This window comes from Eschrichtius robustus, chromosome 16, assembly GCF_028021215.1.
Source record: "Eschrichtius robustus isolate mEscRob2 chromosome 16, mEscRob2.pri, whole genome shotgun sequence".
Lineage (NCBI taxonomy): Eukaryota > Metazoa > Chordata > Mammalia > Artiodactyla > Eschrichtiidae > Eschrichtius > Eschrichtius robustus.
Window position 1 is genome coordinate 30,000,912 of NC_090839.1, and position 25,944 is coordinate 30,026,855.

The 25,944-nt window shown below is 40.5% G+C and overlaps 1 protein-coding gene across 1 annotated transcript in view; it reads left to right on the forward strand.

Moving 5' to 3' along the window:
* The window catches only part of TGM6 (transglutaminase 6), an 85,696-nt gene that overhangs the window by 40,315 nt on the left and 19,437 nt on the right, over nt 1-25,944 (forward strand). Inside the window, 4 exon segments of the mRNA XM_068524750.1 lie at nt 23,101-23,357; nt 24,137-24,175; nt 24,177-24,257; nt 25,539-25,667. Of these exon segments, the coding sequence (XP_068380851.1) occupies nt 23,101-23,357; nt 24,137-24,175; nt 24,177-24,257; nt 25,539-25,667 (506 nt within the window).

Genomic DNA, 25,944 nt, shown 5'->3' on the forward strand with positions numbered 1-25,944 from the left:
TATACGTGTTAGCATATGGTATTTGTTTTTCGCTTTCTGACTTACTTACTTCACTCTGTATGACAGACTCTAGGTCCATCCACCTCACTACAAATAACTCAATTTCGTTTCTTTTTATGGCTGAGTAATATTCCATTGTATATATGTGCCACATCTTCTTTATCCATTCATCTGTCGATGGGCATTTAGGTTGATTCTGTGTCCTGGCTGTTGTAAATAGTGCTGCAACGAACATTGTGGTACATGTCTCTTTTTGAATTATGGTTTTCTCAGGGTGTATGCCCAGTAGTGGGATTACTGGGTCATATGGTAGTTCAAGTTTTAGATTTTTAAGTAACTTCCATACTGTTCTCCATAGTGGCTGTATCAATTTACATTCCTACCAACAGTGCAAGAAGGTTCCCTTTTCTCCACACCCTCTCCAGCATCTACTGTTTGTAGATTCTTTTGATGATGGCCATTCTGACTGGTGTGAGGTGATACCTCATTGTGGTTTTGATTTGCATTTCTCTAATAGTTAGTGATGTTGAGCATCTTTTCATGTGACTCTTGGCTATCTGTGTGTCTTCTTTGGTGAAATGTCGATTTAGGTCTTCTGCCCACTTTTTAATTGCGTTGTTTGTTTTTTTGACATTGAGCTGCATGAGCTACCTGTATATTTTGGAGATTAATCCTTTGTCCGTTGCTTCATTTACAAATATTTTCTCCCATTCTGAGGGTTGTCTTTTCATCTTGTTTATGGTTTCCTTTGCTATGCAAAAGCTTTTAAGTTTCATTTTGTCCCTTTTGTTTACTTTGTTTTTATTTCCATTTCTCTAGGAGGTGGGCCAAAAAGGATCTTGCTGTGATTTATGTCATAGAGTGTGCTGCCTATGTTTTCCTCTAAGAGTTTTATAGTGTCTGGCCTTACATTTAGGTGTTTAATCCATTTTGAGTTTATTTTTGTGTATGGTGTTAGGGAGTGTTTTAATTTCATTCTTTTACCTGTACCTGTCCAGTTTTCCCAGCACCACTTATTGAAGAGGCTGTCTTTTCTACATTGTATGTTCTTACCTCCTTTGCCATAAATTAGGTGACCATATGTGGGTGTGTTTATCTCTGGGCTTTCTATACTGTACCATTGATCTGTATTTCTGTTTTTGTGCCAGTACCAAACTGTCTTGATTACTGTAGCTTTGTAGTATAGACTGAAGTCAGGGAGCCTGATTCCTCCAGCTCCATTTTTCTTTCTCAAGATTGTTTTGGCTATTCGGGGTCTTTTGTGTTTCCATACAAATTGTAAAATTTTTTGTTCTGGTTCTGTGAAAAATGTCATTGGTAGTTTGATAGGGATTGCATTGAATCTGTAGATTGCTTTGGGTAGTACAGTCATTTTCACAATATTGATTATTCCAATCCAAGAACATGGATATATGGTATCCATCTGTTTGTATCCATCTGTTTGTATCTCTCCATCTGTTTGTATCGTCTTTGATTTCTTTCTTCAGTGTCTTACAGTTTTCTGCATACAGGTCTTTTGTCTCCTTAGGTAGGTTTATTCCTAGGTATTTCTGTTGCAATGGTAAATGAGAGTGTTTCCTTAATTTCCTTAATTTCTCTTCCAGATTTTTCATTGTTAGTATATAAGAATACAAGAGATTTCTGTGTATTAATTTTGTATCCTGCTACTTTACCAAATTCATTGATTAGCTCTAGCAGTTTTCTGACAGCATCTTTAGGATCCTCTATGTATAGTACCATGTCATCTGCAAACAGTGACAGTTTTACTTCTTTTCCAATCTGGATTCCTTTTCTTTCTTTTTCTTGTCTGATTGCCATGGCTAAAACTTCCAAAACCATGTTGAATAATAATGGTGAGAGTAGGCACCCTTGTCTTGTTCCTGATCTTAGAGGAAATGGTTTCAGTTTTTCACCATTGAGAATGACGTTGGCTGTGGGCTTGTCATATATGGCCTTTATTATGTTGACGTAGGTTCACTCTATGCCCACTTTCTGGAGAGTTTTTATCATAAATGGGTGTTGACAATGTTCATTGCAGCTCTATTTACAATAGCCAGGACATGGAAGCAACCTATGTGTCCATCGACAGATGAATAGATAAGGAAGATGTGGCACATATATACAATGGAATATTACTCAGCCATAAAAAAGAAATGAAATTGAGTTATTTGTAGTGAGGTGGATGGACCTGCAGTCTGTCATACAGAGTGAAGTAAGTCAGAAAGAGAAAAACAAATACCATATGCTAACACATATATATGGAGTCTAAAAAGAAAAAAAAATGGTTCTGAAGAACCTAGGGGCAGGAAAGGAATAAAGACGCAGATATAGAGAGTTGACTTGAGGACATGGCGGGGGGCAGGGTAAGCAGGGACGAAGTGAGAGTGGCATGGACATATATACACTACCAAATGTAAAATAGATAGCTAGTGGGAAGCAGTCACATAGAACAGGGAGATCAGCTCAGTGCTTTGTGACCACCTAGAGGGGTGGGATAGGGAGGGTAGGAGGGAGAGGCAAGAGGGAGGAGATAAGGGGATATATGTATATGTACAGCTGATTCACTTTGTTATAAAGCAGAAATTAACACAGCATTATAAAGCAGTTATATGCCAATAAAGAAGTAAAAACATAATAATAAAATAAAATAGATGGGTGTTGAATTTTGTCAAAAGCTTTTTCTGCATCTATTGAGATTATCATATGGTTTTTATCCTTCAATTTATTAATATGGTGTATCACGTTGATTGATTTGCATATATTGAAGAATCCTTGCATTCCTGGGATAAACCCCACTTGATCATGGTGTATGATCCTTTTAATGTGCTGCTGGATTCAGTTTGCTAGTATTTTGTTGAGGGTTTTTGCATCTATGTTCATCAGTGATTCTTTTTTTGTGATATTTTTGTCTGGTTTTGGTATCAGGGTGATGGTGGCCTTGTAGAATGAGTTTGGGAGTGTTCTTCCCTCTGCTATATTTCGGAAGAGTTTGAGAAGGATAGGTGTTAGCTCTTCTCTACATGTGTAATAGAATTCACCTGTGAAGCCATCTGGTCCTGGGCTTCTGTTTGCTGGAAGATTTTTTATCACAGTTTCAATATCAGTGCTTGTGATTGGTCTGTTCATATTTTCTATTTCTTCCTGGTTCAGTCTTGGAAGGTTGTGCTTTACTAAGAATTTTTCCATTTCTTCCAGGTTTTCCATTTTATTGGCATACAGTTGTTTGTAGTAGTCTCTCATGATCCTTTGTATTTCTGCAGTGTCAGTTGTTAGTTCTTTTTCATTTCTGTTTCTGTTGATTTGAGTCTTCCTTTTTTTCTTGATGAGTCTGGCTAATGGTTTATCAATTTTGTTTGTCTTCCCAAAGAACCAGCTTTTAGTTTTTTTGATCTTTGCTACTGTTTTCTTCATTTCCTTTTCATTTATTTCTGATCTGATCTTTATGATTTCTTTCCTTCTGCTAATTTTGGGGGGGTTTTTTTGGTGTTGTTCTTCTTCTTCTTCTTTCTCTAATTGTTTTAGGTGTAAGGTTAGGTTGTTTATTTGAGATTTTTCTTATTTCTTGAGATAGGATTGTATTGCTATAAACTTTCCTCTTAGAACTGCTCTTGCTGCATCACATATGTTTTGGGTCATCAAGATTTTATTGTCATTTGTTTCTAGGTATTTTCTGATTTCCCCTTTGATTTCTTCAGTGATAACTCTTGGTTACTTAGTAGCATATTGTTTAGCCTCCATGTGTTTGTATTTTTTACACTTTTTTTCCTGTAATTGATATCCAGTCTCATAGCGTTGTGGTAGGAAAAGATACTCGATACAGTTTCAATTTTCTTAAATTTACTGAGGATTGATTTGTGACCTATGACATGATCTATCCTGGAGAATGTTCCATGTACACTTGAGAAGAAAGTGTATTCTGTTGTTTTTAGATGGAATGTCCTCTACATATCAGTTAAGTCCATCTTGTCTAATGTGTCCTTTAAAGCTTGTGTTTCCTTATTTATTTTCAATTTGGATGATCTGTCCATTGGTGATAGTGGGGTGTTAAAGTCCCCTACTATTATTGTGTTATTGTCGATTTCCCCTTTTATGGTTGTTAGCATTTGCCTTACGTATTGAGGTGCTCCTATGTTGGGTGCATAAATATTTACAATTGTTATATCTTCTTCTTGGATTGATCCCTTGATCATTATGTAGTGTCCTTCTTTGTCTCTTGTAATAGTCTTTATTTTAAAGTCTATTTTGTCTGATATGAGAATTGCTACTCCAGCTTTCTTTTGGTATCCATTTGCATGGAATATCTTTTTCCATCCCCTCACTTTCAGTTTGTATGTGTCCCTAGGTCTGAAGTGGGTCTCTTGTAGACAGCACATATATATGGGTCTTGTTTTTGTAACCATTCAGCTTGTCTGTGTCTTTTGGTTGGAGCATTTAATCCATTTACATTTAAGGTAATTATTGATATGTATGTTCCTATTACCATTTTTTAATAGTTTTGGGTTTGTTTTGGTAGGTCTTTTTCTCCTTTTGTGTTTCCCACCTAGAAAAGTTCCTTTAGCATTTGTTGTAAAGCTGGTTTATTGGTGCTGAATTCTCTTAACTCGTGCTTGTTTGTAAAGGTTTTAATTTCTCCATCAAATCTGAATGAGATCCTTGCTGGGTACAGTAATCTTGGTTGTAGGTTCTTCGCTTTCATCACTTTAAATATATCCTACCACTCCCTTCTGGCCTGCAGAGTTTCTGCTGAAAGATCAGCTGTTAACCATATGGGGATTCCCTCATAAGCTATTTGGTGCTTTTCCCTTGCTGCTTTTAATACTTTTTCTTTGTATTTAATTTTTGATAGTTTGATTAATATGTGTCTTGGAGTATTTCTTCTTGGATTTATCCTGTATGGAACTCTCTGCACTTCCTGGCCTTGACTATTTCCTTTCCCATGTTAGGGAAGTTTCTGACTATAATCTCTTCAAATATTTTCTCAGACCTTTTCTTTTTCTCTTCTTCTCCTAGGACCCCTATAATTCGAATATCAGTGTGTTTAATGTTGTCCCAGAGGTCTCTGAGACTGTCCTCAATTCTTCTCTTTCTTTTTTCTTTATTCTGCTCTGTGGCAGTTATTTCCACTATTCTTCTTTTTTTTTTTTCTAAATTTAATTTTTATATTATATTGTGTGTGGTATAGTTGATTTACAACTATGTAAATGTTCTGTGAGTTTCAGGTGTACAACAAAGTGAATCAGTTATACATACACATATATTCATCCTATTTTTTAAGATTTTTATTTTTATTTTTTTATCTTAAAAACAGAAAGATGATTTTAATCTTATTTATCAATAAAAAAATAACATATATTCGTAAAGCAAACAATTTTAAGAATATTTCTCTAAAGGCTTTCTGGAATTCCTAAAGGAAATTCATCTATTTTAGAAAGAAAATTCCAAGGAATTATGGAGAATAACATAAAATTATCAAGTAGCCCTCTTCCCCTACAACACACAGTAATCATTCTGGTACAAACCACTTTTTTTTTTTCTTTTTATACAGCAGGTTCTTATTAGTCATCAATTTAGACACATCAGTGTATACATGTCAATCCCAATCTCCCAATTCATCACACCACCACCTCCACCCCCCACGGCTTTCCCCCCTTGGTGTCCACACGTTTGTTCTCTACATCTGTGACTCAATTTCTGCCCTGAAAACCGGTTCATCTATACCATTTTTCCAGGTTCCACAGATATGCGTTAATATACGATATTTGTTTTTCTCTTTCTGACTTAACTGCACTCTGTATGACATTCTCTAGATCCATCCACGTCTCAACAAATGACTCAATTTCGTTCCTTTTTATGGCTGAGTAATATTCCATTGTACATATGTACGACATCTTCTTTATCCATTCGTCTGTTGATGGGCATTTAGGTTGCTTCCAAGACCTGGCTATTGTAAATAGTGCTGCAATGGACATTGGGGTACATGTGGCTTTTTGAATTGTGGTTTTCTCTGGGTATATGCCCAGTAGTGGGATTGCTGGATCATATGGTAATTCTATACTTAGTTTTCTGAGGAACCTCCATATTGTTCTCCATAGTGGATATATCAGTTTACATTCCCACCAACAGTGCAAGAGGGTACCCTTTTCTCCACACCCTCTCCAGCATTTGTTGTTTGTAGATTTTCTGATGAAGCCCATTCTAACTGGTGTGAGGTGATACCTCATTGTACTTTTGATTTGCATTTCTCTAATAATTAGTGATGCTGAGCGGCTTTTCATGTGCTTCTGGGCCCTCTGTATGTCTTCTCTGGAGAAATGTCTATTTAGGTCTTCTGCCCATTTTTGGATTAGGTTGTTTGTTTTTTTAATATAGAACTGCATGAGCTGTTTATGTACTTTGGAGATTACTCCTTGGTCCGTGGATTCATTTGCAAATATTTTTTCCCATTCTGAGGGGTGTCTTTTCATCTTGTTTATGGTTTCCTTTGCTGTGCAAAAGCTTTGAAGTTTCATTAGGTCCCATTTGTTTATTTTTGTTTTTATTTCCATTACTCTAGGAGGTGGATCAAAAAAGATCTTGCTGTGATTTATGTCAGAGTGTTCTTCCTATGTTTTCCTCTAAGTGTTTTATAGTGTCCAGTCTTACATTTAGGTCTCTAATCCATTTTGAGTTTGTTTTTGTGTATGGTGTTAGGGAGTATTCTAATTTCATTCTTTTACATGTAGCTGTCCAGTTTTCCAGTACCACTTATTGAAAAGACTGTCTTTTCTCCATTGTATATCATTGTCTCCTTTGTCGTAGATTACTTGACAATAGGTGCGTGGGTTTATCTCTGGGCTTTCTATCTTGTTCCATTGATCTATGTTTCTGTTTTTGTGCCAGTACCATATTGTCTTGATTACTGTAGCTTTGTAGTATAGCCTGAAGTCAGGGAGTCTGATTCCTCCAGCTCCATTTTCTTCCCTCAAGACTGTTTTGGCTATTCGGGGACTTTTGTGTCTCCATACAAATTTTAAGGTTTTTTGTTCTAGTTCTGTAAAAAATGCCATTGGTAATTTGATAGGGATTGCATTGAATCTGTAGGTTGCTTTGGGTAGTATAGTCATTTTCACAGTATTGATTCTTCCAATCCATGAACATGGTATATCTCTCCATCTGTTGGTATCATCTTTAATTTCTTTCATCAGTGTCTTACAGTTTTCTGCATACAGGTCTTTTGTCTCCCTAGGCGGGTTTATGCCTAGGTATTTTACTCTTTTTGTTGCAATGGTAAATGGGAGTGTTTCCTTAATTTCTCTTTCAGATATTTCATCATTATGTATAGGAATTCAAGAGATTTCTGTGCATTAACTTTGTATCCTGCAACTTTACCAAATTCATTGATTAGCTCTAGTAGTTTTCTGGTAGCATCTTTAGGATTCTCTATGCATAGTATCATGTCATCTGCAAACAGTGACAGTTTTACTTCCTCTTTTCCAATTTGTATTCCTTTTATTTCTTTTTCTTTTCTGATTGCCGTGGCTAGGACTTCCAAAACTATGTTGAAAGATAGTGGTGAGAGTGGACATCCTTGTCTTGTTCCTGATCTTAGAGGAAATGCTTTCAGTTTTTCACCATTGAGAATGATGTTTGCTGTGGGTTTGTCATATATGGGCTTTATTATGTTGAGATAGGTTCCCTCTATGTCCACTTTCTGGAGAGTTTTAATCATAAATGGGTGTTGAAGTTTGTCAAAAGCTTTTTCTGCATCTATCGAGATGATCATATGGTTTCTCTTCTTCATTTTGTTAATATGGTGTATCACATTGATTGATTTGCATATACTGAAGAATCCTTGCATCCCTCGCATAAATCCCACTTGATCATGGTGTATGATCCTTTTAATGGGTTGTTGGATTCTGTTTGCTAGTAATTTATTGAGGATTTTTGCATCTATATTCATCAGTGATATTGGTCTGTAATTTTCTTTTTTTGTAGTGTCTTTGTCTGGTTTTGGTATCAGGGTGATGCTGGCCTCATAAAATGAGTTTAGGTGTGTTCCTTCCTCTGCAATTTTTTGGAAGAGTTTGAGAAGGATAGGTGTTAGCTCTTCTCTAAATGTTTGATAGAATTCACCTGTGAAGCCATCTGGTCCTGGACTTTTGTTTTTTGGAAGATTTTTAATCACAGTTTCAATTTCATTACTTGTGATTGGTCTATATTTTCTACTTCTTCCTGGTTCAATCTTGGAATGTTGTGCTTTTCTAAGAATTTGTCCATTTCTTCCAGGTTGTCCATTTTATTGGCATACTGTTGCTTGCAGTAGTCTCTTAGGATGCTTTGTATTTCTGTGGTGTCTGTTGTAACTCCTCCTTTTTCATTTCTAATTTTATTGATTTGAGTCCTCTCCCTCTTTTTCTTGATGAGTCTGGCTAATGGTTTCTCAATTTTGTTTATCTTCTCAAAGAACCAGCTTTTAGTTTTATTGATCTTTGCTATTGTTTTCTTTGTTTCTATTTCATTTATTTCTGCTCTGATCTTTATGATTTCTTTCCTTCTACTAACTTTGGGTTTGCTTGTTCTTCTTTCTCTAGTTCCTTTATGTGTAAGGATAGATTATTTATTTGAGATTTTTCTTGTTTCTTGAGGTAGGCCTGTATAGCTATAAAATTCCCTCTTAGAACTGCTTTTGCTGCATCCCATAGGTTTTGGTTTGTCATGTTTTCATTGTCATTTGTCTCTAGGAATTTTTTTTTAACATCTTTATTGGAGTATAATTGCTTTACAATTGTGTGTTAGTTTCTGCTTTATAACAAAGTGAATCAGTTATACATATACATATGTTCCCATATCTCTTCCCTCTTGCATCTCCCTCCCTCCCACCCTCCCTATCCCACCCCTCTAGGTGGTCACAAACCACCGAGCTGATCTCCCTGTGCTATGCGGCTGCTTCCCACTAGCTATCTATTTTACGTTTGGTAGTGTATATATGTCCATGCCACTCTCTCACTTTGTCACAGCTTACCCTTCCCCCTCCCCATGTCCTCAAGTCCATTCTCTAGTAGGTCTGTGTCTTTATTCCTGTCTTCCCCCTAGGTTCTTCAGAACCTTTATTTTTTCCTAGATTCCATATATATATGTTAGCATACAGTATTTGTTTTTCTCTTTCTGACTTACTTCACTCTGTATGACAGACTCTAGGTTCATCCACCTCACCACAAATAACTCAATTTCGTTTCTTTTTATGGCTGAGTAATATTCCATTGAATATATGTGCCACATCTTCTTTATCCATTCATCTGTTGATGGACACTTATTTCCTCTTTGATTTCTTCAGTGATCTCTTGGTTATTGAGTAACGTAGTGTTTAGCCTCCATGTGCTTGTGTTTTTTACGTTTTTTCCCTTGTAATTCATTTCTACTCTCATAGCGTTGTGGTCAGAAAAGATGCTTGATATGATTTCAATTTTCTTAAATTTACTGAGGCTTGATTTGTGACCCAAGATGTGATCTATCCTGGAGAATTTTCCATGTGCACTTGAGAAGAAAGTGTAATCTGCTGTTTTTGGATGGAATGTCCTATGAATATCAATTAAATCTATCTGGTCTGTTGTGTCATTTAAAGCTTCTGGTTCCTTATTTATTTTCATTCTGGATGATCTGTCCATTGGTGTAAGTGAGGTGTTAAAGTCCCCCACTATTATTGTCTTACTGTTGATTTCCTCTTTTACACCTGTTAGCAGTTGCCTTATGTACTGAGGTGCTCCTATGGGTTTTTTTGTTGTTTTTTTTTAACACAACTAATTTTTTTAATCAGTCATGAATTTTATACACATCAGTGTATGCATGTCAATCCCAATCTCCCAATTCAGCACACCACCATCCCCACCCCACCGTGGTTTTCCCCCCTTGGTGTCCATACGTTTGTTCTCTACATCTGTGTCTCAACTTGTGCCCTGCAAACCGGTTCATCTGTACCATTTTTCTAGGTTCCACATACATGCGTTAATATACGATATTTGTTTTTCTCTTTCTGACTTACTTCACTCTGTATGACGGTCTCTAGATCCATCCACGTCTCAACAAATGACTCAATTTCATTCCTTTTTATGGCTGAGTAATATTCCATTGTATATATATACCACAATTTCTTTATCCATTCATCTGTCGATGGGCATTTAGGTTGCTTCCATGACCTGGCTATTGTAAATAGTGCTGCAATGAACATTGGGGTGCATGTGGCTTTTTGAATTGTGGTTCTCTCTGGGTATATGCCCAGTAGTGGGATTGCTGGATCATATGGTAATTCTATTTTTAGTTTTTTAAGGAACCTCCATATTGTTCTCCATAGTGGCTCTATCAATTTACATTCCCACCAACATGCAAGAGGGTTCCCTTTTCTCCACACCCTCTCCAGCATTTGTTGTTTGTAGATTTTCTGATGAAGCCCATTCTAACTGGTGTGAGGTGATACCTCATTGTAGTTTTGACTTGCATTTCTCTAATAATTAGCGATGTTGAGCGGCTTTTCATGTGCTTCTTGGCCATTTGATGTCTTCTCTGGAGAAATGTCTATTTAGTTCTTCTGCCCATTTTTGGATTGGGTTGTTTGTTTCCTTAATATTGAGCTGAATGTGCTGTATATATATTTTGGAGATTAATCCTTTGTCCATTGATTCGTTTGCAAATATTTTTTCCCATTCTGAGGGGTGTCTTTTCATCTTGTTTATGGTTTCCTTTGCTGTGCAAAAGCTTTGAAGTTTCATTAGGTCCCATTTGTTTATTTTTGTTTTTATTTCCATTACTCTAGGAGGTGGATCAAAAAAGATCTTGCTGTGATTTATGTCAAAGAGTGTTCTTCCTATGTTTTCCTCTAAGAGTTTTATAGTGTCCAGTCTTACATTTAGGTCTCTAATCCATTTTGAGTTTATTTTTGTGTATGGTGTTCGGGAGTATTCTAATTTCATTCTTTTACATGTAGCTGTCCACTTTTCCCAGCACCATTTATTGAAGAGATTGTCTTTTCTCCACTGTATATCTTTGCCTCCTTTGTTATTGATTAGTTGACCATAGGTTCGTGGGTTTATCTCTGGGCTTTCTATCTTGTTCCATTGATCTATGTTTCTGTTTTTGTGCCAGTACCATATTGTCTTGATTACTGTAGCTTTGTAGTGTAGTCTGAAGTCAGGGAGTCTGATTCCTCCAGCTCTGTTTTTTTCCCTCAAGACTGCTTTGGCTATTCGGGGTCTTTTGTGTCTCCATACAAATTTTAAGATGATTTGTTCTAGTTCCATAAAAAATGCCATTGGTAATTTGATAGGGATTGCATTGAATCTGTAGATTGCTTTGGGTAGTATAGTCATTTTCACAGTATTGATTCTTCCAATCCAAGAACATGGTATATCTCTCCATCTGCTGGTATCATCTTTAATTTCTTTCATCAGTGTCTTATAGTTTTCTGCATACAGGTCTTTTGTCTCCCTAGGCAGGTTTATGCCTAGGTATTTTATTCTTTTTGTTGCAATGGTAAATGGGAGTGTTTCCATAATTTCTCTTTCAGATTTTTCATCATTAGTGTATAGGAATGCAAGAGATTTCTGTGCATTAATTTTGTATCCTGCAACTTTACCAAATTCATTGATTAGCTCTAGTAGTTTTCTGGTGGCATCTTTAGGATTCTCTATGTATAGTATCATGTCATCTGCAAACAGTAACAGTTTTACTTCTTCTTTTCCAATTTGTATTCCTTTTATTTCTTTTTCTTCTCTGATTGCCGTGGCTAGGACTTCCAAAACTATGTTGAATAATAGTGGTGAGAGTGGATATCCTTGTCTCGTTCCTGATCTCAGAGGAAATGCTTTCAGTTTTTCACCATTGAGAATGATGTTTGCTGTGGGTTTATCGTATATGGCCTTTATTATGTTGAGGTAGGTTCCCTCTATGCCCACTTTCTGGAGAGTTTTTATCATAAATCAGTGCTGAATTTTGTCAAAAGCTTTTTCTGCATCTATTGAGATGATCATATGGTTTTTATTCTTCAATTTGTTAATATGGTGTATCACATTGATTGATTTGCATAGAGTGAAGAACCCTTGCATCCCTGGGATAAATCCCACTTGATCGTGGTGTATGATCCTTTTAATGTGTTGTTGGATTCTGTTTGCTAGTATTTTGTTGAGGATTTTTGCATCTATATTCATCAGTGATGTTGGTCTGTAATTTTCTTTTTTTATAGTATCTTTGTCTGGTTTTGGTATCAGGGTGATGGTGGCCTCATAGAATGAGTCTGAGAGTGTTCCTCACTCTGCAATTTTTTGGAAGAGTTTGAGAAGGATGGGTGTTAGCTCTTCTCTAAATGTTTGATAGAATTCACCTGTGAAGCCATCTGGTCCTGGACCTTTGTTTGTTGGAAGATTTTTTTTTTTTAACACAATAGACCAGATAGATTCAATTGACATTTACAGGACATTCCATCCAAAAACAGCATATTACAGTTTCTTTATTTTTTTCTTTTTTTTTAGCTTTTAAAACCCTTTATTTATTTTTCTTTTTTAAACATCTTTATTGAAGTATAATTGCTTTACTATGGTGTGTTAGTTTCTGCTTTATAACAAAGTGATTCAGTTATACATATACATATGTTCCCATATCTCTTCCCTCTTGCATCTCCCTCCCTCCCACCCTCCCTATCCCACCCCTCTAGGTGGTCACAAACCACCGAGCTGATCTCCCTGTGCTATGCGGCTGCTTCCCACTAGCTATCTATTTTACAGTTGGTAGTGTATGTATGTCCATGACACTCTCTCACCCTGTCACATCTCACCCCTCCCCCTCCCCATATCCTCAAGTCCATTCTCTAGTAGGTCTGTGTCTTTATTCCCATCTTGCCACTAGGTTCTTCATGGCCTTTTTTTTTTCCCTTAGATTCCATATATATGTGTTAGCATACTGTATTTATTTTTCTCTTTCTGACTTACTTCACTCTGTATGACAGACTCTAACTTCATCCACCTCATTACAAATACCTCCATTTCATTTCTTTTTATGGCTGAGTAATATTCCATTGTATGTATGTGCCATATCTTCTTTATCCATTCATCCGATGATGGACACTTAGGTTGCTTCCATGTCCTGGCTATTGTAAATAGAGTTGCAATGAACATTTTGGTACATGACTCTTTTTGAATTATGGTGTTCTCAGGGTATATGCCCGGTAGTGGGATTTCTGGGTCATATGGTAGTTCTATTTTTAGTTTTTTAAGGAACCTCCATACTGTTCTCCATAGTGGCTATATCAATTTACATTCCCACCAACAGTGCAAGAGGGTTCCCTTTTCTCCACACCCTCTCCAGCATTTATTGTTTCTAAATTTTTTGATGATGGCCATTCTGACTGGTGTGAGATGATATCTCATTGTAGTTTTGATTTGCATTTCTCTAATGATTAATGATGTTGAGCATTCTTTCATGTGTCTGTTGGCACTCTGTATATCTTCCTTGGAAAAATGTCTATTTAGGTCTTCTGCCCACTTTTGGATTGGGTTCTTTGTTTTTTTGTTATTGAGCTGCATGAGCTGCTTGTAAATCTTGGAGATTAATCCTTTGTCAGTTGCTTCATTTGCAAATATTTTCTCCCATTCTGAGGGTTGTCTTTTGGTCTTGTTTATGGTTTCCTTTGCTGTGCAAAAGCTTTTAAGTTTCATTAGGTCCCATTTGTTTATTTGTGTTTTTATTTCCATTTCTCTAGGAGCTGGGTCAAAAAGGATCTTGCTGTGATTTATGTCATAGAGTGTTCTGCCTATGTTTTCCTCTAAGAGTTTGATAGTGTCTGGCCTTACACTTAGGTCTTTAATCCATTTTGAGTTTACTTTTGTGTATGGTGTCAGGGAGTGTTCTAATTTCATACTTTTACAGGTACCTGTCCAGTTTTCCCAGCACCAGTTATTGAAAATGCTGTCTGTTCTCCACTGTATATGCTTGCCTCCTTTATCAAAGATAAGGTGACCATATGTGTGTGGGTTTATCTCTGGGCTTTCCATCCTGTTCCATTGATCTATGTTTCTGTTTTTGTGCCAGTACCACACTGTCTTGATTACTGTAGCTTTGTAATATAGACTGAAGTCAGGGAGCCTGATTCCTCCAGCTCCATTTTTCATTCTCAAGATTGCTTTGGCTATTCGGGGTCTTTTGTGTTTCCATACAAATTGTGAAATTTTTTGTTCTAGTTCTGTGAAAAATGCCAGTGGTAGTTTGATAGGGATTGCATTGAATCTGTAGATTGCTTTGTGTAGTAGAATCATTTTCACAATGTTGATTCTTCCAATCCAAGAACATGGTACATCTCTCCATCTATTTGTATCATCTTTAATTTCTTTCATCAGTGTCTTATAATTTTCTGCATACAGGTCTTTTGTCTCCTTAGGTAGGTTTATTCCTAGATATTTTATTCTTTTTGTTGCAATGGTAAACGGGAGTGTTTTTTTTTTTTAAAGGAATTCCTTTATTTTTCTTTTTATTTATTTATTTATTTACTTTTGGCTGTGTTGGGTCTTCGTTTCTGTGCGAGGGCTTTCTCTAGTTGCGGCAAGAGGGGTCCACTCTTCATCATGGTGTGCAGGCCTCTCATTATCGCGGCCTCTCTTGTTGCGGAGCACAGGCTCCAGACGCGCAGACTCAGTAGTTGTGGCTCACGGGCCTAGTTGCTCCGTGGCATGTGGGATCTTCCCAGACCAGGACTCGAACCCATGTGCCCTGCATTGGCAGGCAGATTCTCAACGACTGCGCCACCAGGGAAGCCCGGGAGTGTTTTCTTAATTTCACTTTCAGATTTTTCATCATTAGTGTATAGGAATGCAAGAGATTTCTGTGCATTAATTTTGTATCCTGCTACTTTACCAAATTCATTGATTAGCTCTAGTAGTTTTCGGGTAGCATCTTTAGGATTCTCTATGTATAGTATCATGTCCTCTGCAAACAGTGACAGCTTTACTTCTTCTTTTCTGATTTGGATTCCTTTTATTTCTTTTTCTTCTCTGATTGCTATGGCTAACACTTTCAAAACTATGTTGAATGATAGTGGTGAGAGTGGGCAACCTTGTCTTTTTCCTGATCTTAGTGGAAATGGTTTCAGTTTTTCACCATTGAGGACAATGTTGGCTGTGAGTTTGTCATATATGGCCTTTATTATGTTGAGGAAAGTTCCCTCTATGCCTACTTTCTGCAGGGCTTTTATCATACATGGGTGTTGAATTTTGTCAAAAGCATTCTCTGCATCTATTGAGATGATCATATGGTTTTTCTCCTTCAATTTGTTAATATGGTGTATCACATTGATTGATTTGCGTATATTGAAGAATCCTTGCATTCCTGGGATAAACCCCACTTGATCATGGTGTATGATCCTTTTAATGTGCTGTTGGATTCTGTTTGCTAGTATTTTGTTGAGGATTTTTGCATCTATGTTCATCAGTGATAGTGGCCTGTAGTTTTCTTTCTTTGTGACATCTTTGTCTGGTTTTGGTATCAGGGTGATGGTGGCCTCGTAGAATGAGTTTGGGAGTGTTCCTCCCTCTGCAATATTTTGGAAGAGTTTGAGAAGGATAGGTGTTAGCTCTTCTCTAAATGTTTGATAGAATTCGCCTGTGAAGCCATCTGGTCCTGGGCTTTTGTTTGTTGGAAGACTTTTAATCACAGTTTCAGTTTCAGTCCTTGTGATTGGTCTGTTCATATTTTCTATTTCTTCCTGGTTCAGTCTCGGCAGGTTGTGCATTTCTAAGAATCTGTCCATTTCTTCCAGGTTGTCCATTTTATTGGCATAGAGTTGCTTGTAGTAATCTCTCATGATCGTTTGTATTTCTGCAGTGTCAGTGGTTACTTCTCCTTTTTCATTTCTAATTCTATTGATTTGAGTCTTCTCCCTTTTTCTCTTGATGAGTCTGGCTAATGGTTTATCAATTTTGTTTATCTTCTCAAAGAACCAGCTTTTAGCTTTATTGATCTTCGCTATTGTCTCCTTCATTTCTTTCTCATTTATTTCTGATCTGATCTTTATGATTTCTTTCCTTCTGCTAACTTTGGGGGTTTTTTTTTCTTCTTTCTCTAATTGCTTTAGGTGCAAGGTTAGGTTGTTTATTCGAGATGTTTCCTGTTTCTTGAGGTAGGCTTCTATTTCTATAAACTTCCCTCTTAGCACTGCTTTTGCTGCATCCCATAGGTTTTGGTTTGTCGTGTCTCCATTGTCATTTGTTTCTAGGTATTTTTTGATTTCCCCTTTGATTTCTTCAGTGATCTCTTGGTTATTAAGTAGTGTATTGTGTAGCCTCCATGTGTTTGCATTTTTTACAGATCTTTTCCTGTAATTGATATCTAGTCTCATAGCGTTGTGGTCGGAAAAGATACTTGATATGATTTCAATTTTCTTGAATTTACCAAGGCTTGATTTGTGACCCAAGATATGATCTATCCTGGAGAATGTTCCATGAGCACTTGAGAAAAATGTGTATTCTGTTGTTTTTGGGTGGAATGTCCTATAAATATCAATTAAGTCCATCTTGTTTAATGTATCATTTAAAGCTTGTGTTTCCTTATTTATTTTCATTTTGGATGATCTGTCCATTGGTTAAAGTGGGGTGTTAAAGTCCCCTACTATGATTGTGTTACTGTCGATTTCCCCTTTTATGGCTGTTAGTATTTGCCTTATGTATTGAGGTGCTCCTATGTTGGGTGCATAAATATTTACAATTGTTATAGCTTCCTCTTGGATCGATCCCTTGATCATTATATAGTGTCCTTCTTTGTCTCTTGTAATAGTCTTTATTTTAAAGTCTATTTTGTCTGATATGAGAATGCTACTCCAGCTTTCTTTTCATTTCCATTTGCATGGAATATCTTTTTCCATCCCCCCACTTCCATTCTGTATGTGTCTCTAGATCTGAAGTGGGTCTCTTGTAGACAGCATATATATGGGTCTTGTTTTTGTATCCATTCAGCCAGTCTGTGTCTTTTGGTGGGAGCATTTATTCCATTTACATTTAAGGTAATTATCGATATGTATGTTCCTTTTCCCATTTTCTTAAATGTTTTGGGTTTGTTATTGTAGGTGTTTTCCTTCTCTTGTGTTTCTTGCCTAAAGAAGTTCCTTTAGCATTTGTTGTAAAGCTGGTTTGGTGGTGCTGAACTCTCTCAGCTTTTGCTTGTCTGTAAAGGTTTTAATTTCTCCATCACATCTGAATGAGATCCTTGCTGGGTAGAGTAATCTTGGCTGTAGGTTTTTCTCCTTCATCACTTTAAGTATATCCTGCCACTCCCTTCTGGCTTGCAGAGTTTCTGCTGAAAGATCAGCTGTTAACCTTATGGGGATTCCCTTGTGTGTTATTTGTTGTTTTTCCCTTGTTGCTTTTAATATGTTTTCTTTATATTTAATTTTTGATAGTTTGATTAATATGTGTCTTGGCGTGTTTCTCCTTGGATTTATCCTGTATGGGACTCTCTGTGCTTCCAGGACTTGATTAACTATTTCCTTTCCCATATTAGGGAAGTTTTCAACTATAATCCCTCAAATATTTTCTCAGTCCCTTTCTTTTTCTCTTCTTCTTCTGGGACCCCTATAATTCGAATGTTGGTGCATTTAATGTTGTCCCAGAGGTCTCTGAGACTGTCCTCAGTTCTTTTCATTCTTTTTTCTTTATTCTGCTCTGCAGTAGTTATTTCCACTATTTTATCTTCCAGGTCATTTATCCGTTCTTCTGCCTCAGTTATTCTGCTGTTGATCCCGTATAGAGTATTTTTAATTTCATTTATTGTGTTTTTCATCGTTGCTTGATTCCTCTTTAGTTCTTCTACGTCCTTGTTAAATGTTTCTTGCATTTTGTCTCTTCTATTTCCAAGATTTTGCATCATCTTTACTATCATTATTCTGAATTCTTTTTCAGGTAGACTGCCTATTTCCTCTTCATTTGTTAGGTCTGGTGTGTTTTGACCCTGCTCCTTCATCTGCTGTGTGTTTTTCTGTCTTCTCATTTTGCTTATCTTACTGTGTTTGGGGTCTCCTTTTCACAGGCTGCAGGTTCGTAGTTCCCGTTCTTTTTGGGATCTGTCCCCAGTGGCTAAGGTTGGTTCAGTGGGTTGTGTAGGCTTCCTGGTGGAGGGGACTAGTGCCTGTGTTCTGGTGGATGAGGCTGGATCTTGTCTTTCTGGTGGGCACGTCCACGTCTGGTGGTGTGTTTGGGGGTGTCTGTGGCCTTATTATGATTTTAAGCAGCCTCTCTGCTAATGTATGGGGCTGTGTTCCTGTCTTGCTAGTTGTTTGGCATAGGGTGTACAGCACTGTAGCTTGCTGGTCGTTGAGTGAAGCTGGGTCTTGATGTTGAGATGGAGATGTCTGAGAGATTTTCGCCGTTTGGTATTACGTGGAGCTGGGAGGTCTCTTGTGGACCAGTGTCCTGAAGTTGGCTCTCCCACCTCAGAGGCACAGCCCTGATGCCTGGCTGGAGCACCAAGAGCCTTTCATCCACACGGCTCAGAATAAAAGGGAGAAAAAATAGAAACAAAGAAAGAAAGAGGATAACATAAAATAAAATAAAGCTATTATAATAAAAAATAAGAAAAAAATTATTAAGAAAAAATTTATTAAGAAAAAAATTTTTTTTAATTTTTTAAAATAAATTTATTAATTTTTATAATAAAAAATAAGAAAAAATTAAGAAAAAATTCTTTTTAATTTTTTAAAATAAAAAATATTTTAAAACTTATTAAGAAATTTTTTTAAAAAATAGAAAATAAGGAAAAAATTATTAAGAAAACATTTATTAACAAAAAAATTTTTTTAAGTTAAAAAAAAAAAAAAACACGGATGGACCGAACCCTAGGACAAATGGTGAAAGCAAAGCTATACAGACAAAATCTCACCCAGAAGCATACACATATACACTCACAAAAAAAAGAAAACAGGAAAAATGAATATATCCTGCTCCCAAAGTCCACCTCCTGAATTTGGGATGATTCGTTGTCTATTCAGGTATTCAACAGATGCAGGTACATCAAGTTGTTTGTGGAGCTTTAATCCACTGCTTTTGGGGCTGCTGGGAGAAATTTCCCTTTCTCTTCTTTGTTCGTACAGCTCCCGGGGTTCAGCTTTGGATTTGGACCCGCCTCTGCGTGTAGGTCGCCTGAGGGCGTCTGTTCTTCACTCAGACAGGACGGGGTTAAAGGAGCAGCTGCTTCGGGGGCTCTGGCTCACTCAGGCTGGGGGGACGGAGGGGTATGGATGCGGGGCGAGCCTGCGGCGGCAGAGGCCAGCATGACGTTGCACCAGCCTGAGACGCGCCGTGCGTTCTCCCGGGGAAGTTGTCCCTGGATCACGGGAGCCTGGCCGCGGCAGGCTGCACCGACTCCCGGGAGGGGCGGTGTGGAGAGTGACCTGTGCTCGCACACAGGCTTTTTGGTGGCGGCAGCAGTAGCCTTAGCGTCTCATGCCCATCTCTGGGGTCCGCGCTGATAGCCGCGGCTCGCGCCCGTCTCTGGAGCTCGTTTAGGCGGCGCTCTGAATCCCCTCTCCTTGCGCGCCGCGAAACAGAGAGGCAAGAAAAAGTCTCTTGCCTCTTCGGCAGCTGCAGACTTTTTCCCGGACTCCCTCCCGGCTAGCTGTGGTGCGCTAACCCCTTCAGGCTGTGTTCACGCAGCCAACCCCAGTCCTCTCCCTGCGATCCGATCAAAGCCCGAGCCTCAGCTCCCAGCCCCCGCCCGCCCCGGCGGGTGAGCAGACAGGCGTCTCGGGCTGGTGAGTGCTGCTCGGTGCCGAGCCTCTGTGCGGGAATGTCTCCGCTTTGCCCTCCGCACCCCTGTGGCTGCACTCTCCTCCGTGGCTCCGAAGCTTCTCCCCTCCGCCACCCGCAGTCTCCGCCCACGAAGGGCCTTCCTAGTGTGTGGAAACCTTTCCTCCTCCACAGCTCCCTCCCACTGGTGCAGGTCCCGTCCCTATTCTTTTGTCTCTGTTATTTCTTTTTTCTTTTGCCCTACCCAAGTACGTGGGGAGTTTCTTGCCTTTTGGGAGGTCTGACGTCTTCTGCCAGCGTTCAGTGGGTGTTCTGTAGGAGCAGTTCCACATGTAGATGTATTTCTAATGTATCTGTGGGAAGGAAGGTGATCTCCGCGTCTTACTCTTCCGCCATCTTGCCCAGCCCCTTTGCCTCCATTCTTATTCCGAGGTCCTGGATCATCTTCACTATCATTATTCTGAATTCTTTTTCTGGAAGGTTGCCTATCTCCACTTCATTTAGTCGTTTTTCTGGGGTCTTATCTTGTTCCTTCATCTGGTATATAGCCCTCTGCCTTTTCATCTTGTCTATCTTTCTGTGAATGTGGTTTTTCTTCCACAGGCTGCAGGATTGTAGTTTTTCTTGCTTCTGCTGTCTGCCCTCTGGTGGTTAAGGCTATCTAAGAGGCTTGATGGGAGGCTCTGAGGTGCTCCTATGTTGGGTGCATATACGTTTATAATTGTTATAGCTTCTTCTTGGATTGATCCCTTGATCATTATGCAGTGTCCTTCCTTGTCTCTTGTAACATTTTTTATTTAAAAGTCTATTTTATCTTATATGAGTATAGCTACTCCAGCTTTCTTTTGATTTCCATTTGCATGGAATATCTTTTTCCATCCCCTCACTTTCAGTCTGTATATGTCCCTAGGTCTGAAGTGCGTCTCTTGTAGACAGCATATATATGGGTCTTGTTTTTGTATCTACTCAGCAAGCCTGTGTCATTTGGTTGGAGCATTTAATCCATTCACGTTTAGGGTAATTATTGATATGTATGTTCCTATTACCATTTTCTTAATTGTTTTCGGTTTGTTTTTGTAGGTCCTTTTCTTCTTTTGTGTTTCCCACTTAGAGAAGTTCCTTTAGCATTTGTTGTAGAGCTGATTTGGTGGTGCTGAATTCTCTTTGCTTTTGCTTATCTGTAAAGCTTTTGATTTCTCCATCGAATCTGAGTGAGATCCTTGCTGGGTAGAGTAATCTTGGTTGTAGGTTCTTCCCTTTCATCACTTTAAGTATATCATGCCACTCCCTTCTGGCTTGTAGAGTTTCTGCTGAGAAATCAGCTGTTAACCTTATGGGAGTTCCCTTGTATATTATTTGTCATTTTCCCCTTGCTGCTTTCAATAATTTTTCTTTGTCTTTAATTTTTGCCAATTTGATTACTATGTGTCTCAGCGTGTTTCTCCTTGGGTTTATCCTGTATGGGACTCTCTGTGCTTCCTGGACTTGGGTGGCTATTTCTTTTCCCATATTAGGGAGGTTTTCGACCATAATCTCTTCAAATATTTTCTCGTGTCCTTTCTCTCTCTCTTCTCCTTCTGGGACCCCTATAATGTGAACGTTGTTGCATTTAATGTTGTCCCAGAGGTCTCTTAGGCTGTCTTCATTTCTTTTCATTCTTTTTTCTTTATTCTGTTCCGCAGCAGTGAATTCCTCCATTCTGTCTTCCATGTCACTTGTCTGTTCTTCTGCCTCAGTTATTCTGCTATTGATTCCTTCTAGTGTAGTTTTCGTTTCAGTTATTGTATTGTTCATCTCTGTTTGTTTGTTCTTTAATTCTTCTAGGTCTTTGTTAAACATTTCTTGCATCTTCTCCATCTTTGCTTCCATTGTTTTTCTGAGGTCCTGGATCATCTTCACTATCATTATTCTGAATTCTTTTTCTGGAAGGTTGCCTATCTCTACTTCATTTAGTTGTTTTTCTGGGGTTTTATCTTGTTCCATCATCAGGTACATAGCCCTCTGTCTTTTTATCTTGTCTATCTTTCTGTGAATGTGGTTTTTGTTCCACAGGCTGCAGGATTGTAGTTCTTCTTGCTTCTGCTGTGTGTCCTTTGGTGGATGAGGCTATCTAAGAGGCTTGTGCAGGTTTCCTGATGGGAGGGACTGGTGGTGGGTATAGCTGACTGTTGCTCTGGTGGGCAGAGCTCAGTAAAACTTTAATCCACTTGACTGCTGATGGGTGGGGCTGGGTTCCCTCCCTGTTGGTTGTTTGGCCTGAGGCAACCCAACACTGGAGCCTACCTGGGCTCTTTGATGGGGCTAATGGCAGATTCTGGGAGGTCTCATGCCCAGGAGTACTTCCCAGAACTTCTGTTGCCAGTGTCCTTGTCTCCATGGTGAGCCACAGCCACCCCCCACCTCTGCAAAAGACCCTCCAACACTAGCAGGTAGGTCTGGTTCGGTCTCCCCTGGGGTCACTGCTGCTTCCCCTGAGTCCCGATGTGCACACTACTTTGTGTGTGCCCTCCAAGAGTGGAGTCTCTGTTTCCCCCAGTCCTGTCGAAGTCCTGCAGTCATATCCCACTAGCCTTCAAAGTCTGATTCTCTAGGAATTCCTCCTCCCGTTGCTGGACCCCCAGGTTGGGAAGCCTGACGTGGGGCTCAGAACGTTCACTCCAGTGGGTGGACTTCTGTGATACAAGTGTTCTCCAGTTTGTGAGTTACCCACCCAGCAGTTATGGGATTATATTTTGTTGTGATTGCACCCCTCCTACCATCTCATTGTGGCTTCTCGTTTGTCTTTGGATGTGGAGTATCTTTTTTGGTGAGTTCCAGTGTCTTCCTGTAGATGATTGTCCAGCAGCTAGTTGTGTTTCTGATGTTCTCGCAAGAGGGAGTGAGAGCACATCCTTCTACTCCGCCATTTTGCTTCAGGCTCCTGGAAGCTTTTGATGACAGCTTTCTGGGGATGGTTTGAAAGTGCTGCCAGCAGGCAGTGGGACAAATGAGATGACAACTCTGGAATCCTAGGCACACCGAGAAATCCAGGGCTCTGGAAGGGTATGGAAGTTCATCAGGCACTTTTGGAGCCCATGCTTTCCTTTCCTGATCAGACAGAAGGCACACTTTGGTTTCAAAGAGTGCTTTCACTTCCTCCTTGATCCAGGAAGTGGGTGGAAGTCAGGACAGCTGAGGTGGACCCCTCTCTACTGCTGGCTCTCTTGCATCTTGGTCAGGTCCTTCCCCACAGCAGTGTCCCAGCGGCTCAGGGCCTGAGGGTTGGTCTTCCAGGTCTGTAGCTTTTCCCTTTCTCCAGAGCTGAGCTTCCTGGGGGTGGCTGGGTCTCCTGATTCCCTCTCCTCTCTGCCAGGACCCCAGGCTTCTGAGGCCCTCCGCACCAAAGCTCTGTTCCAAACACCAGAGCTGGAGGAGAGCAATGCCTGGATGGCAGTGAAGGAGGCTCCAATGGAGAACACCATGACCATCAGCCTCACCAACCCTCCCGATGCTGTCACTGGCTGCTACCAGCTGAGCACCAAGGTTTCCTCTTGCCGCAAACACAGTAACCGGAATCTGGGCGAGTTTGTTCTGCTTTTCAACCCATGCTGCCCAGATAGGAGCTCCTGAGTCCAAGGCTGAGGTTTTCCTGGAAGCTGTCCTTCAGGAAGGCCTGGTAGGCAAGTTAGGGACAGGGAAGTGCATGCCAAGAGCTTGGCAGGAGGAGACAGGCACGGGAGAAAGGAAGCTGGTAGCAGATGTTCCAAACCTGCTGTGCCAGAGGGGCAGGTATTAGTGGGTTCTGGTGTATGGAGGCCAGTGGGCAAGGATGGGGCCTAATGGCAGGAGAGGCCTAGGATTGGGTAAGAGCCAGGTTTCAGCCGCCAGACAGCCTTGGTTTAGTCCCAGCTTTGCTAAGTTGCTTCCCTCTATGAGTCTCAGTTTCCTCACCTGTAATATGGAAATAACAGGCCTACCTCTTAGGGTTATGGTGAGAAACCATAGAGCGAATGTTTGTAATATGTAAGGCACATCATAAGGAGTACTGGGGTCAGTATTCTTATTAAGGGGTAAGTCAGTAAGCAGTAGCCTGGATCAGTATTCCTATTAACGTTTAAGAAATATGAGCCTTCCATTGTCATTAAGTCAGGTCATTCGAAAGCATCAGGACTTCTAAATTCCCTCCACCTGGGGCTGGTTTGGGGGTGGTCGCTGCCTGGGGAAAGACCAGCCAGGTGGAGTAGGGCTTGGCCGGGAGGCAGCCTGGGAGCCGGCAAGCCCCTCTTGACCTCTCCTGCCCCAGCAGCCTCTAGGCGCCATCCTGCAGCTGAGCCCTGATGTAGCCCTTTCCCCAGGCCAGTGAGGCCAGAGTCCCTGCCCACGCCAGGCCCGAACATTGCCTTTCAGAGGATGATGTGTTTCTGGCCGCAGAGGAAGAGAGACAGGAGGACATACGTGCTCAATGACAGCAGGATCATCTTCCGAGGAGTGGAGAAGCACATCCGAGCCCAAGGCTGGAACTTCGGGCAGGTCTTCAGGGGCCCAGGCCAGAAGGGGGACTGAGAGGCATAAGAGACAGAAGGGGGGCTGGGGACATGAGAAAAGTCAGCGCAGGAGCCCTTCTGTCTGCCCTCTTCTTCCCAGGAGGGACAAGCTGGGCTGACTCTTAGACCAAGTCCACTTCTCCAGTCTCTACTACTAGTTGTGTCAGGGCCTGTGCTGGGTCCTTGGGAAGGGGTGGTACATTGGGTACAAATAAATAGCTTAGATCAGGGGCTCTCAATCTTGAGTGTGCACCAGAAGGCCACTGAGGGCTCGTTAAAACACACAGGTGGCTGGACCCCAATCCCCCAAGTTGCTGATTCACTAGGTCTGAGGTGGGACCTGAGAGTCTGTATTTCTAACAAGTTACCAGGTGCTGCTGCCGTCGCTGGCCTGGAACCACACTTTGAGAGCCACTGGCTTAGATAAGTAGCTACAATACAAGGTGCGATGTTGTGGGAGGGGGCAGAGGCGGCCAGAAAGGTAGAGATGGGAGCAGAGGGAGTTCAGAAGAGCGTGAAGGGAAACTCCACCTCAGGGATTGCAGAAGGCTTCATGATATTGGGGTGGAACCCCCAACGTAGGGCAGGATCTGGACAGGCAGAGGGAAGAGCAGACAGAGCAGCGGAGAAGGGGAGCCAGAGAGTAGCGGAGGTTCTGTAGAGGAGCTCTGTCTGCCCGGGATCCGGGCAAGTCGAGAGCCTTGACTGCCAGGCTGAGGAGCTGGGGGTTGAAAGCATCTGGGGCTCAGGGGCTGGGCAGGGATGATATACCAGAGAGTTTAAGGTCCATCTAAGGGTAACCCCATCTCAGCACACACTTCTTGTTGCCACATAGGAAAGTGAGCCCAGGGTTCCCAGACCTTCCCAATTTTCAAAGACCAGAAATCTTAATTTGTATGTGAAAATCCCCCAGTTTTTAAATGTTGTCAACTAAGTCATTTGAAAACATTATGTAAACCAGTGGGGTCGATGTGGCTCCAGAGTCCCAGTTTATCATGAACTTTACTGTGGTTCGTGGGGACCCATGGGCCTACTGAACAGGGGAGGGAGGTGATTAAGGCTGAGCTTCTGGTTCGCAGTGACTCTTTGAAAGAGGGTTTTTGAGACTTGGGTGTGCTCTGTTGTGTCCCTGGAGGGGGGTGGAGTGGTGGGCAGGGGGTAGGCAAACTCCCCTGCACAATACAAGTGACTGACTAGGGGAGGGTCGTGAGAGGGTCTGAAGTGTAGGTGTGGCTCTGGCCTCTAAGAGCAGCCTCTCTGGGGACAGTTTGAGGAGGACATCCTGAACATCTGCTTCTGCATCCTGGACCGAAGCCCTAGTCACCAAGATGACCCAGCCACCAAAGTGTCCCACCGCCACGACCCCATTTACGTCACTGGAGCCATCAGCGCCATGGTAAGGAGCCCCGCTGTCCCTGCATGCACACTCCCTCGTGGGTCCCCGGGCCAACTCCAGGGCCACACCCTAAGATTTTTCCCATCACCTCTTGTTTTAATTCTCTACTGCTGCATAACAAATCATCCCAAAACTCAGTGGTATAAAACGGCCATTTACTATGCTGACAACTTTGCAAATCAGGGACTTGGTCAGGGCACCGTGAGGACAGACCACCTCTGTTCCAAGCTGCTTCAGCTAGGTGTGTCTGAATGGCTGCAGATGTCTGGGATGATTT